Source organism: Gracilinanus agilis, chromosome 1 (genome assembly GCF_016433145.1).
Source record: "Gracilinanus agilis isolate LMUSP501 chromosome 1, AgileGrace, whole genome shotgun sequence".
NCBI lineage: Eukaryota > Metazoa > Chordata > Mammalia > Didelphimorphia > Didelphidae > Gracilinanus > Gracilinanus agilis.
In genome coordinates this window covers 488,122,649-488,137,453 of record NC_058130.1, presented here as the reverse complement: position 1 = coordinate 488,137,453, position 14,805 = coordinate 488,122,649, and the positions used below count along the sequence as shown (strand labels likewise).

Here is a 14,805-nt window from a genome sequence, read left to right as displayed (position 1 = left end):
GTCCTAGTCTTTTCTGTGCAAATACTTAGAACTCTTCTATCTTGTTGAATGCCCATACTTTCCCCTGGAAGTATATAGTCAGTTTTGATGGGTAGGTGATCCTTCATTGTAGACCCAGTCCTCTTGCCTTTCTGAATATCATATTCTAAGTGTTGTAATGTTTTAGTATGGATGCTGCCAGATCCTGTGTGATCCTGATTGGTGCTCCTTGATATCTGAATTGTCTCTTTCTGGCTTCTTGTCAAATTTTTTATTTTACTTGGAAGCTCTCGAATTTGGCTATTATATTCCTGGGGGCTGCCTTTTCAGGGTTTAGTATAGAGGGAGATCTATGGATCCTTTCAATGTCTATATTGCCCTCTTGCTGTAGAACTTCAGGGCAGTTTTTTTGGATAATTTCTTTTAGTATGGAGTCCAAATTTCTATTAATTTGTTCTTTTTCAGGAAGACCAATGATTCTCAAATTATCTCTTCTAGACCTATTTTCTTGATCTATCAATTTCTCAGTGAGATATTTCATGTTTCCTTCTATTTTATCAGTTTTTTGACTTTGCTTTATGTTTTCTTGCTGTCTTGAGAGATCATTGGCTTCTACTTGCTCAATTCTGGTCTATCCTGTTTTCCAGCTGTTTAATTTTGGTCTCCAATTTGCTTATTAATTCTTTTAATATGGGGGCATCTTTCTGCAATTGGGAGTTTCTGTCTGTCTTTTAACCTGTTAATTTCCTTTTGAACTATTTCCCACTTCTCTCGCCAAATCTCTTCCATCTTTCTCATGATCTCAGATTTGAACTCTTCAAGAGCTTATGAGCAATTTTCATTTTTTGGGGAAAGTTTCAATGTGATTACTTGTTTGTTCTCCTCTGTTGTCTGGAATTTTTCTGTGTAAAAATTGTCGAGTGTTAAAGATTTCTTCTTTATCTTTCTCTTTTGAGGTTCTTGTGCCTGGCTTGACATTATTATTATTTCTTTCTCAGTCAGAAGTCTGGGTGAGGCAGACAGGATCTCTACCTATGCTATTGAGCTGTGGAGCAGGTTTTGTCTGAGTCACAGCACCATGCGCCCTCTCTGCTTTATCCTCACACCCAGGGTCTGTCTGTGATCTTTAGGCTCCTGAGGTCTCAGGTCTAGTTGTTCTCATGTTCATGCCTCCTGGTGGTTCCCTTGTTTGTTCCTCTACCTGAAACAGTCTCAGGGTGCTGCTTCCACAGTCATGTACCCCTCTGCACTAGGTCCCCACCTAAGGTCCGTGCCTGCGGTCAAGGTCCATGTTCTTGTCTGCACCTGCTCTCAATGTCCACACCTGCCCTCAAGATTTGTGTCCAAAGTCTGGTTCTTTAGCCTCCTGGGTTCTTCAGTCTTGCTGCTCTCAGGAAAAGGCCCTGGTGATGCCAGGTAGCTGCCAATAACTTAACAAATGCCCCAAACTTGCTCTAACTCTTTTGGGTTGGCTTTGGCACTGTAGGTAGTGTGGGGTAGATGGGATTGCTCAGCTCACCATTTTCGTGAGGGCTATTTCACCCCTTTATAGCATGGAAATGCCCCAATCCCATGTACCTTCAATCCTGCGCCCTGTTGTGTGGTCCCTTTGTTCATCTGGATTTGTTTTTATGTACTCTTGCAGAGTCCTATCTGGGTGAGTTAGGAGAGGTTAAGCAAGTGGCTTCTACTCTGCCACCATTTCAACATGGAAGTCCAGAAACTTTATTTATGTTGCAGAATTATAACTGGATTATTTAATTTTTTAATGTGCCTAGAATTAGTGTGAGGGGAATAGAGTGACACATTGTCTCTCTTGCAGTGAATAAACTCTGCCATGGTAGTATGAAAGTAATTATGTTAATACATATAAGAACATGGCTATATTGGCCCTCAAATTTTCATTTCACAAATTATTATTCTTTTGCCTTTCCCTTCAATCCTTTAAAGAGGAAAAAAATTGCTCACAGGTGACTTAGATCAGATTTGGTCTATTTATTCTTTTCCAAAATATAAGTTATTTCCTTCCAATCTCTTTTTGTATTTGTTATGATACTTTTCTCTCCTTTTTATGAATTTCTAGATTTAGAATCATTTTTATAGTATTAGGTATTTTCTTTCATTATGAATCTTTCTAATTTTAGTTCCAAATTGGGACTTTGTGCCACAGCCAGAATCTACCCCTTCTTCATATTGTTTTGTAATCAGTCCTGCTTTGCTTTGACTTGCGTCACTAGGATTCCTGTACTAACTTCAGTCTCCTACAATTCCCACCCCCAACATTCTACATTGAACTTTTGGAACTTCAAGGTCTGCTCTCATGTCTCAATTCAAAGTATCAGGAATTTCAGAATGTCTCAGTTTCTATGTTGTTTTATTCTTAATGCTACTGATATTTTGGAACAATCATCTAGTTTTCAGAATACAATAGGGCTTTCCTTAGGTCAGTTCTCTTGCTACCTCTAGACACAGAGGTTAGAATATATTTGGTGGATCTGAGAGACTAGTAGTATTTTTAAAATGTGTTTAGCTATATTGGTTCTGGCTTTGGAGGTAGCCCGCTTATTTTCTGTACTCTTATGGCTGATAATTCATGCAAATTTCTGATGGAAGAAGTCACTTAATATAATTATTCATTACATATTTTAATCATTATTCTATTTAATATGATCTTCAGATTTTTTTCCTGTAGTAGATATGTGAAACCTGGACAATCTCCATTCATTCAGAAGTCATCTTTACTAAGAGTCTTTTTATATTCATTATATCATTTAATTCCCACAGTAATCCTCTAACATATCTACAGATAGTAAAAGATAGAGCTGCCATTGACCACAAGCCTTCTGATTTGAAATCTTGGTTGTTGTGTTTTTTTTTCACTAAGATCCTACTGCCTGAGAATTTCATATTTCTTTCTATTAAAATTAATGATCTTTTAGTGATTCCCTTTAGAGCACACTAAAAAAGGAACTCACTAGCATGTATGAACTCACTAGCAACTGTCTCTCTTTTACATGGTTATCTTTAATTGATTCATCTCTCACACCACTATTCCCATTCTTAGTAGACCAACATGTGCAATATTTGTAGAATTTTTTCTTGGCTTAATCATTTTTTATAGAGCTTGCTAGTCTGGATTATTAGGACCAGAAAAATAAACAATTTCAATTCATAGTAATTTCATGTGACCACAATTTATATCTATATATTATGAATGTGTGGTTGGCTCTTGATCCTACATTTTCACTTTAGGGACCTGGGGGTGCACTAATGGATTTAATAGTATATCTTCTATAATTCCATTGTTTTGATCTCCAACTGTCTCTATTGTCTTCATTATTAGGTGTGTAAGTAGCACTGAAGTATAATTAAATACTTAACACCAATTTTACCTTTCATAATGGGATATTTACTTGAAGATACAAGTAAGAGTAAATGTATAAATATTTTCCTCTCACAGGGTAGGGGCCCATTCTTCCATATCCCCCATTGGTGTCTGAAGAGAATAAACTTATTCTTAACTAATTTCCTATGTAGCACTAAACAAACCAATTTCACTTTCCAATTTAACACAACTGAAGAATAGGTCCCTGTATCAGATACATTTAGTTTGAGTTCTGAAAGTTACTACATGATTATTTCTTGTTCCTTAGTGCACTGCTTTTGCTCTGGCTAAAACACACACACACACACACACACACACACACACACACACACACACACACACACACTAAAATTCCCAGAATCTCAAAGGCTCATTCTTCTGATTTAAAAACTCTCATTTTTGTACATTGCATTTAATGTCTATATAAAAGAAATGACAGATGCTAAGGCAAAAAGAATGAAACTTCATTTTCTCAGGGCTACATGCCAACAGCATTGTCTTTCAGGGTCAAAGTAAGAGTTAACAAAAGTAGAGAAAATGGTCTAAACTTTAGTTGCTAGTTCTTTTTAACTAATCAAATAGCATCCTATTCATCACATTAACCAACCAGAAGAAGTTACAAAATGTCACCAAATGTTCCAATGTTCCTTCTAGTCATTGCATTGCATGGCATAATGCCTCCCAGAAGTAGACTGCCCAGCCTTTCCATGTGGAAGATTTCTTCAAAGTTGCAGGTGCACCTTGCTTCATAATGAAAGAATATATTTAAATGATCTTACATAAAAACTCAGATAATGTTTCACCAAATCTATAAAGCTCCAGAAGTCACCAAACTTTGTTTCTATTGCCAGCTCTCTGGGGAATTTGCCAAGTGACCCTTTACTATAATTTTCTCTTAAGTAACAATAATATTTATCTCATTTCTCACTGGAGAAATATGACCAAAAAATAATATACCTCATATTCACAATGTTCTTGTCTCTATAGCACTTAAATATCTTAGTAGAAATCAATGGATACAAGTAAAATCTATGAGAATAATAGTGCTCATACTAATTTGTTGTTTATTGAGGAACTCTAGTTATGTCTACAACTATGTATTTATTTTGACTGACTAGTGGATTTCATGACTATAAACTCTCTATCCATTTTTTCTACCCCTGAAAACACCGGATAAAAAGAAAAATACTTTAAAAATCCTGTTTTCCATGTTTTCAAGAAACAAACAGAACTATTTTTCTCCTTTTAAACAATATTGATTATGTGGCATCATATGTGGAAGGCATAATTTAGACTACCTGCTTGTCAAAACTATATTTTCATTATCCATTCCTTAATATAAAATTTATATTTTATCTTGAAATTTTGTGATAACATGCACATGAAAATATAGTGCTGCTTTCTAATTTTGTCAGAGAAATGTCAAATAAATATTTACTCAGTGGTCATTTCTATAGATGAGACAAACTATGAAATTAAAGATAGTATTACATGAAGTGTGACATTTTTATGATCATTGTATCCTGGAAAAAACATTGAATGTCAATGAAATCCTCCACTGGACATTTTAACATATTTTTATGCCCTCAGAAACAGTGAATTCATTGAGTTGTTCACCTGACATTTTTACAGATTGCTTAGATTGTAAAAACGTCATTTAAAAATGACGTTTTTATACTCTATCAGACTTAAAAACATCAAAGGAAGGATAATTCTTCATTTGCAGTTATTAAACAGGGCCATAATCATAAAAATGTCAGTTTAAGATAATTCTCCATTTGACCTTTTTACACATAGCTATTCTTTTCTTCTTTTCCTTAAAAAATTTGATGCAAAAAGAAAAATTAATAGAATCTTAAGGATCTTTCTTAAATCCACAAACCAGGCATCATTCTTGTTGATGGCTATATAGAAATATAGATTTGCTGCCAGTAATACCTCCAAAAATACTTTGAAATTGTTGCTGACTCCATTGAACGTATGCATGCATGTATCTCTCTTACATATGTGTTATATATACAAATATATCCATTTTAAATTCAACAGAAGCTTAGGTTAAATTAACTTAAACTAAAGGAGAAAATATAGTCACCCTTCCTAAAAGATAGTTAAACTAAGTTTTTAAACCCTTACCTTCCACTTCATATATGTCATTGTAATGTATTGGTTCTAAAACAGAATAGCAATAAACTGGGGGTTTAGTGACTTGTCCAGGTTAACACAGCTAGGAATTATCTAGGCCAGATTTGAACCCAGTACCTTCCAACTCTACGCCTGACTGTCAAAGCACTGAGCCACTTATCTGCCCCTATTAAATTCATTTTAAAGAAAAATAGTATTTGAGTATATTAAATATGATTCAATGTAGAATTTTTAAAAAAATAATTAAAATCAATAGATACGTTAATAGATATTATGTTTCATATGGTTAATTCTACACCAATAATTTGTAAAAAAGAATGTCAGGTTCTTACTAGTTTCAAAGGACATACAGTAATCATTTTGCTCTTTTTGGTTAATGGTGATCACAAGTATGGATCACTCCACAGAATGCTTACAAAAAACCTGGAAATATTTTCATGAACTGATGCAAATTGAAGTGAGTAGAAACAGGAGAATAGTGTATGCAGTAAAAGCAATATAATACAATGATCAACTGTGAATTACTTTGCCATACTCAGGAATATAATGATCCAAAGTACTTCTGAAGGACTTATGATGAAAAAAAATTCTGTCTACTTTCAAACAGAGAAGTTATAGAGTAAATGCAGATCAAAACCACACTATTTCTTTTTTTCTTCTCTTTCTTTCTGTTTTTTTAAAGTGATATTTCATTCATATCTTGTGTTAAATCCAGAAAGAAAATAAAATGAAAAAATGTGTGGTTTTGGTGGTGGCTGAATTTGAAATGGTCTGCATTAGCAGCTTCAAAATGCATATATACTCCTAAGATAAAACAAAGGCAACAGTACCTTCAAAAGACCATTGTGATAAATGAATACTCAAATTAGTTTGTGCATAATTCAAAAATGGTAAGGTATAAGTCCAAAGATTTATAATACCAGGTATAAAAATACTGCATTCTTAATTAACTGCTTATATATTCACTATGGGATTATAAATTCACCCACACACAAACCATTTCTAGTTCTCCAATTTCAGGATTCAGAGCTAGAAAGGCCAGGCAACAAATACCACAGATAACAACAATAACTATGGGACACTTTATCAGTCATGAATAGCAATATAAAAATGGATTCAATACTTAGTCCATTCTACTTCTTATCCAGGTCTCACACTGGCAAGACCAGGGGGTAGCTATATAAAAATGCGAAATTTTAAAAATAGCTCAAAAAAGATTGAAGCCACCAACACTATAAACATAAGCAGAATAAGATGGGAATCAAGTTGTGTCTGGCACCATCTTCAAGCAAAAAACAGCTGATGAAGTCAAATGTCAAATTCCCATAGTTCTATCATTTTAAAAGGCATCATTAAATGAATTCCACACTAATATTTGGAGAATATGGCTCATAGTTAATGATTAATCTTTGAGATAAGGTATCAAGGAGAAAGGAGTCACTCCAAAGCCACCAACTGTCCAGTGTCATGCCATACTTCTTTTGCATGCTCTTCAAATTCAGTTATTTTTCTGGGAGGTTTCCTTTTCAGTCTTGTTTTTGGCTCTTTCTTTGTCCAGTTTCAGGAATTCATTGAGTATTAAATCTTCAATCTTCTTCTTAATGCCAATGAAGTCACTAGATGAGTGCTTTTTATGTTCCAACATGGAATCATCTTCTGGTTCCCAGCCCTCTAGTTCTTTGAAACAGAAAAAGTACTGAGCTAAATCAGGCTCGTTCTCACTTGGGCAATGGATGAACCCAGCTTCAGCCAACCGCTCTGGTGTGCAGGTGCAATCCTCCATAAAGGGCCAGTTCTGGAAGGTAGAGATGCAAGTATCCAGCAGGTAAAGCTGCCACATTGGAGGCAACAGTAGGACACTCATCTTGGACCTGCTAATGAAGACCATTTCAAATTCAGCCACCACCAAAATCACACTATTTTTCATTTTATTTTCTTTCTAGATTTTAAAGAATATCTTCTTCCATGATGATATTACAAGCATAACCTATATTATATTGCTTATTCTCACAGAGAAGGGAGAGGCAAGAGGAAGCAAGAGAATCTAGAACTCAAAATTTTAGAAAATTTCTAATAAAAAGCTTTTATATGTAATTGGGAAGAATAAAATATTGAAATAGTAAAATAAATTAAAAGGAAAAGGAGTGTAGTTCTATTTTTACATAGTTTTTCCTTTTCATATCTATATATCTATTCATTTCATGAATTAAAAATTCTAAGACATATGTCTTGGGCTTTACTTGCCTAAGGGGTCTGTCGCACCACCAAAAAGTTTAAGAATTCTTGATTTATAATTAAGTAAATCATGCTGGGAGCAAATGATAGAACCCATGGTAGTTTCAAGAGGAGGAAACAGAAGAAATTTATGTAATATATATATGGACAGCTAGGTGGTTCAGTGAATGGGAACCTGGCCTAGACATAGAAGATCCTGGGTTCAAATCTAGCCTCAAGCACTTCCTGGCAATTTGACCTTGAACAAATCACTCAACTCCCATTGCCTAACCCTTACTGCTCTTCTGCCTTAGAACCAATCATTGGTTTTAAGATGGAAGTTAAGGGTTTAAAATAATAATATATGCATGAATATCTACTGTCTAAGAAGAATTAACTGTATCATCAGCATTCATTCATTCATACATTCATTACATAATTAATCAAGTGCTAAATTTATGCAAAGTTTGGGCTTTGGGGATGACAGAGGAACAGAGTATGTGGTCTTCATTATTCTCCATAGTTGCTAGGTTATGTAGATATGCTCCAGGAAATCTCCATCAACTATTAGTACTATGATTTCCTTCACCTTCTATTTCTCATACTTAAATCTCTTAATCTTAGCAATAACCTTAGGGTCAGTAATAGTTACTGACTCCAGTAAGGTGGATATTGCTCACAGATCTCTACCTTGCTAATAAGCAGGCATCAAGATATAGTGAAAATAATTCTTGGATAAAATTCAGGAAAACCTGAGTTGATAACTATGGAGATGGGATTAACTCTAACCTGCCCAATTTTAGATTTAATCACCAAAAGTGTAAACACAACACTTACACTTGAGTGGGGGAAGTCTCTAACCTAAATGTACAAAAGTAGGTGACACATCAGAATCAACTGACTGCCCACTGGGCAGTCTAACCAAAACTTTAACTGTAATTGGTAAACAGAAGGAATGCACAGGAAGTGACAAAAGGAATGGTGTTTAAAAGTGACCAGGACCTCATGGGATGCTCTCTTTCACCTTGGAAAGCATCCTGGAGGAGCTCTGGCTGAGGACCTTTAACTGTTTTCTATTTCTCCTTAGAACTACCATGTGGGTGAATGAAAAAGACTGACTCTTTCCTGAATTTTCTGAAGGGACTACCCTCTGGAGAGATCTCCTCTGTAGAGAGAGGCTTCATGGCTGAAGCCTCAGCTTTATTCATCACAGGGCCCTCAGATCAAGACTGAGGCCCCTCCAGCTGAGGACTAATTAGCCCTGCCTCATTTGAGCCAGGGGCCAGAGCAAAATACTTAGTGTGTTAGGTTAGATATATTACCCTATCCTCTCTCTTATTTTCTTACTTTCACTCTTTCTAAATTTTGCAAATAAATTAACATAAAAATCATTCAGAATAGACTAAATTCCTGGCAGCCAAAACTATTAAATATTCGGTCCAAATGATAATTTTTTCCTGTTTTACATAGCTTGCCCCTGACACTACCTCTGTGACCTTAGGCAATTCAATTAATTGAGGCCTTGAAGTCTCATTTTCCTCACCTACTAAATGCTGATTACAAGACTGCCTACTTCACTGAGTTATTGTAATGATCACATAGGACAGTGATTCCCAAAGTGGGTGCTACCACCCCCTGGTGGGTGCTGCAGCAATCCAGGGAGGTGGTAATGACCACAGGTGCATTTATCTTTTCTAATAATTGCTATTAAACTTTAAAAAATTAATTTCCAGGGGGCTAAGCAATATTTTTTCTGGAAAGGGTGTGGTAGGCCAAAAAAGTTTGGGGACCACTGATATAGGATAATGTACATAAAACATTTTACAAACCTTAAATGAATATAAAAATGCAAGCTATCATCATCATCAGTATTCAAATGGTTCCCTCATGGCTACACCTCTAAGTCCTGTACTACCTATGAGCAGTTATGTCTCCTCTAAAATTTTTCCCAAGAGTCTTTCTTACTAGTGATCACATATTTTACCCAGAACAAGGATATGCTAATTCAACTGGTTAATGGTTATATTACTACTGTTGTTTTTCTCCTATTTGATTTTGCCCAATAGAATCCTTTCTTTTCATCCAAGTATTTGCTGATATTCAAAGCAAAAACAACAATTCATTGAAACACAGAATATTGTGAATTAAGATTTTGGTTAATGAAGTATTTTATAAAGTAAAAAACACTATTCTTAAAATTACATTATTATAATTACAATAAATTCTGACATTTTATTGCTTCTTGTTTGTCAATCTTCTAAAGACCAAGCATAATCCATTATACAATTTGTTGTCCCTTTAAAAAACCTAACTGCACATTAATGTAAATATCTAGCAATTTTTGATTGAATAATATTCTTGTCATTGGCCCTCACCAGTAGAGTAAATAATAAAATTCTTGCTACATTTCTGGATGTTATACTTTCATTCAAAAAATTTCATAATTAGTCATTCATTATTACTCTAATTTGTTAAAATATGTTAAAAGTATCACTCATGCTTTCATAGTTTTCTTCTCTCATCCATTCTTGAGCCACATATGTTAAACATTGGTTTTTAAGTGGACTGCCTTGAGATTTCTTGAAAACTATTACATCCCTACTGTACCTTGGTTTATCTCTTATCTGAGGTATTATTTCATCAGTTCTCTATTTAAATTTATTCAAAAATCAAACTCATATTGACCTTTTTTTGTATTTTCTGTTCTTTTATTCATTCTTAGGCATATTATGTATATTTCTCTCGTCATGTGGATTGTTGCATTGAGTCTCCATTGCCCTAACTCAGACCTTTAGTATCTATCAACCAACAAAAAAATTTTGATAATAATCAAATCAATCAAAAGACAATTATTAAACTTTTAATTTGAGCTAAATATTTTGCTAGAATTCTGGAAAATATAGTTAGAATCAGCATTTAAGGCCACTACTTCTTCTTTCTCTCCCTCCTCCCCATATATGTGCATCCATACTTCTGTTCTAATTACCTCAGGAAAAGAAAGGAAAGTAATACAAAAAGAAAATAACAGCTTAAAAGACAAATTTCCCAAATGGAAAAAGGCAAGAAATCAAATGAAGTAAGAAGATTGGAGACCAGAACTGATTTGCTGGATGCCATGAAAAGCAGGATAGACCGAACTGAAAAGGAAAATCAAAAAATCATAGCTGAAAATCAGTCTTTAAAGATTAGAATTGGGTAAATAGAAGCTAATGATCTCACAAGAAAGCAAGAAATAGCAAAGCAAAATCAAAAGAATGAAAAGATAGAAGGAAATATGAAATAGCTCTTTAAAAAGACAACTGACATGGGAACAGATCCAGGAGAGACAATTTGAGAATTATTTGAAAGCCTGGAACAAAATAAAAGCCTAGACTCCATATTAGAAGAAATTATGCAAGAAAACTGTCATGATATTTTTTAAAAAGAGGTCAAAATAGACATTGAAAGAATGTACAGATCACTCCCTACAATAAATCCTCAAAAGACAACTCCCAGGAATGTTATAGTCAAATTCAAGGGCTTACAGGTCAAGGAAAAAATACTGCAAATGGCCAGAAAGAAACAATTCAGATATCACGGAACAGGATTACATAGGATCTGGCAAAATTAAGTAGAAGAGGTGGGAAAATTCTGAGTGACAAGTGAAAAAGTTGAAGAATAGATCTATCAAGAATGTGAAACACAGGAATGTGGCCTTTATATATAAAAGTGAATGGGACTCTTTTAATGGTTCAAAGACTTGGTTGTATCTCCAGAAAGAGAAAGGCTCATTGACTTTGGCAATGGCACCATTATCAAACAAAGATCTGTCATATGGTAGAAGCCTGTCGTGTGTACTCACCCTGGTTACTGCCAAGGCCCCAGCAGAAAAAAAGGTGGTCTTTTTTCAAATGGAAAGTAATGACTCTTCATCTTCTTTGGTGTTGGAAGTAGAAGACCTCCTATCCAAAGACCAAAGGGGATAGTCAGGAGTCTTTCTCCCATCATAGAGTTCAGGAGAAGGGCTGTAGCAGCAGTACCTACCACAAATAGCTTGCTGCCTTAAACTGTTCTGTGTGGGACAAGATTGTGAAGCACACAGTCACCAACTCTCTCTGTGACCTGACACCTGTATTTAAAGAAGATGGATATCTGACTATCATCAAGCAGCTGCCTAGGAGCAGCACCTTATAGAGGGAAGCCATCCAGTAGCAACTTGGGAGGGAGGCTGAGTCACCACCCTAGCAGCAGGCCCAAAATTCTTCCTTTTTTGTTTCATCTGGATAGCAAGCAATAGAGAGAAGATATACTATTGTAGAAAAAATTGACCCCTGGCCTTGGAGGCAGACTTATGCCTTTTTCCACTTTGGTTGCCAAATTGATAGTTCTGCTCTAGATTTCTTGGGAGCCACACTATGGAGGATGTCTCTTTCTTTCCTGGAAATGTGTGCTTATTTACCAAAAATGTGACCCAAGAAAATTCTTACTCTTCCTATTATCCCAAAACTCTAGAGGCAGTTTTGGATAGAGGCCACCCAGATGGATCTGCTGCTGGGGCAGTAATGTTGAACCTTTAAGAGATGGAGTGCTGGACCCCCCTTCCACCCCACCCCCCAGACCAATACTGTGCCAGCCATTGCAAGAGATTCAGTGTCACACACCACCGCCCCCATATTGCTCCCCAGCCCTGCCCTTACAAAAGAAAGGGGAAGGAGGAAGCACTCCCATTGGGCCGTTGGACCAAGCGACTAGTGATAAGAGGTGCATGTGAAAGGGAGAGGAAAGTGGCACCAGCACTCTGCTTCCCTCTAGCTATGTGCCACGCTATGATCTATGCTCCCTTCAAACTTAACTCCTCTCCAACCCCACCATAAGAATCACCTTCACCACATACTCAACAGGGTGCTATCTGCACAACACTCCCACCTATCATGTAAGCCACTCCATTCCCTAGCATCTTACTCCAGACAGGGGACTGAGGAAGCACCCCATTGGGCTGCTTGGAAGAGAGGCGGGTAAAGTGAGGAATGTTCTCAGGCACATGAATAGGGAGAGGGGAATAGCTCTGCGCTGAGTCCCTCTCACTTTCTAGAAACAAAATCTGGTAGGTGACTGCAGGTATATCCACAGAGAGACCTTTTTGGCAAACATGCCATAGGTTTGCCATCATAGTGCTAGGATGCAAAAGTGGAGAAGTGAGGACCCACCCAAAGGGATCATGACTGAAATCAAAGAGGATGCCTTTGATACAATGAAATGCAAATTCTTTTATTTAAAAAAGATACTGGTTTTAAAGAGAAAGGCATGTACAAAAACCCATTGCTGATCAGAAGACTTTACTTCTATTGCAAGCCGACACCAATTAAAGAAATTCCTGGATATTCTTGTTCTAGGCCCAATATATCCATCTCTCAAACCAGCTCATCATTTGAGTTCCCAACTCATCAGTCAGGGAAAAGAACCCTGTTCACATTCCTAAGAAAATGCTCATAAATGTGAAGGCCATAAAAGGAGCTGTACAAAATCATACTGGAGAAAAAGTAGACATGAAGATGCAATGAGGGAGGGGCACAGAGAAGCTCAAAGATGCAGGAGCCTTAGTCTTTGTTCTCTCTTAAACCTATTTCTTTTATTATTAACTTTCTACTTTGACATTTTAATAACTTGTAGATATTTTAGACAGCCTTGTTGGGGAAAAGGAATATGGCTAATAAAAAGATTCAACTTAAAATTTGATATTATATATTTATCTACTTATAATTTATATTCTAGCAACATTCATAAGTTAATTTTCTGTAGCATTCAAGATTGATTTTTAAAGATGACAATAAGATCAATAGATATCTGAAAGCCTTCTCAAGAGTAAATACCCTGGAACTATCCAGGAGCCCCAAAACTGCATGGTCAGAGCCAAAGAAGGATACTACAATGTCTGATATAAGTTAATATTAATTTTTAGATGCATAACATAATAATGTCTTCAAGTAACACTCATGCCTCATCGTCATATTCATATATGTGTCTGCCTCCTCTAACTCCATACACAGAGCTGCTAGTTATAAAAATGAAAAGTACTATAATTATTAAATTGAAATGTGTGGCTTTCTCTACTTCATTTCAGTATGTAAGTTATCTACTCATATTTGTACAGTAGCATTAATTAATGTTCTGGCAAATTGCAAAGGGATTCCTGTGGAATTACACTTTACATCCACATGAATACCAAAACAATTCAGCATGGTTCATATTCCAACAATGAACACCAAAGGAAGTAATAGTGATTGTGTCATTTATCACAGAATGTTACCAAACAATTGTTAAATGGAGCTGATCAGGGTTTGAATAAATGCCATCAGACTCTGTACTCAATTGAAACAATAGCAGTAATAATTAATATCAACATTATTCATATCAAGTTATGGCTGTAAGTATTGTGTGTTCTAGGAAATGACTTCAGGAATAAATGTTCATTTCCATTCCATTTATATCTTATTCTAAAGTATTAACATGTAATTTGCATAAAATGCATGCATCATTGTAAAACTAGTAAATCCCCTGCTTGTCTCTCCATCTCTTGGGTTGATGTGCAAAGAGATTCTGTTTAAACAAAAACTAAAGCAATTTAACCAAGAATGAATGTTTCATTATCTGTAGTTTTTTTTTTGTAGGAATCAAACTGCATGTATTCCTAAAGCACCAAAAAGAAAAAGAAAGTATCAATAACATATGGAAGAGACCTAAAGACTATAGCAAAATGATAAATTACATTGTCTGTTCTCAGTATCCCAATCCCACTCAGACTATCAGGTTGGATCCCAGATTGCAGTTATTACATCTCTCCTCAGCATCCTAGGGATAACCCTGAGGAGCTAAGAGGGTTTTCTTTTCATAATCCATTCGTAATTACCTATTCTGTTTGTTCCTCTAACAATAATTAAGTTAATATTTATTCAATATTTATCATTTAAATACTTGAGATCAATTAAAATCAGGGGAGTTTTAAAAATTTTTGGCTTGTGTCTTGAAATATTGGTAGAATGGGATGAGAAATTTTTCTAGTTTGAGATACATATGAACTAAGCCCAAAGATATTAAATCAGAAGGCA

The 14,805-nt window shown here is 35.5% G+C and overlaps 1 protein-coding gene across 1 annotated transcript; it reads right to left on the bottom strand.

The window, feature by feature from the left end:
• Positions 1-7,004: 7,004 nt before the first annotated feature.
• On the bottom strand, positions 7,005-7,394 carry LOC123231659 (baculoviral IAP repeat-containing protein 5-like). Its single transcript, XM_044657944.1, has one exon. The coding sequence runs from the start codon at positions 7,392-7,394 to the stop codon at positions 7,005-7,007; it is 390 nt and encodes a 129-aa protein (XP_044513879.1).
• Positions 7,395-14,805: the final 7,411 nt, after the last annotated feature.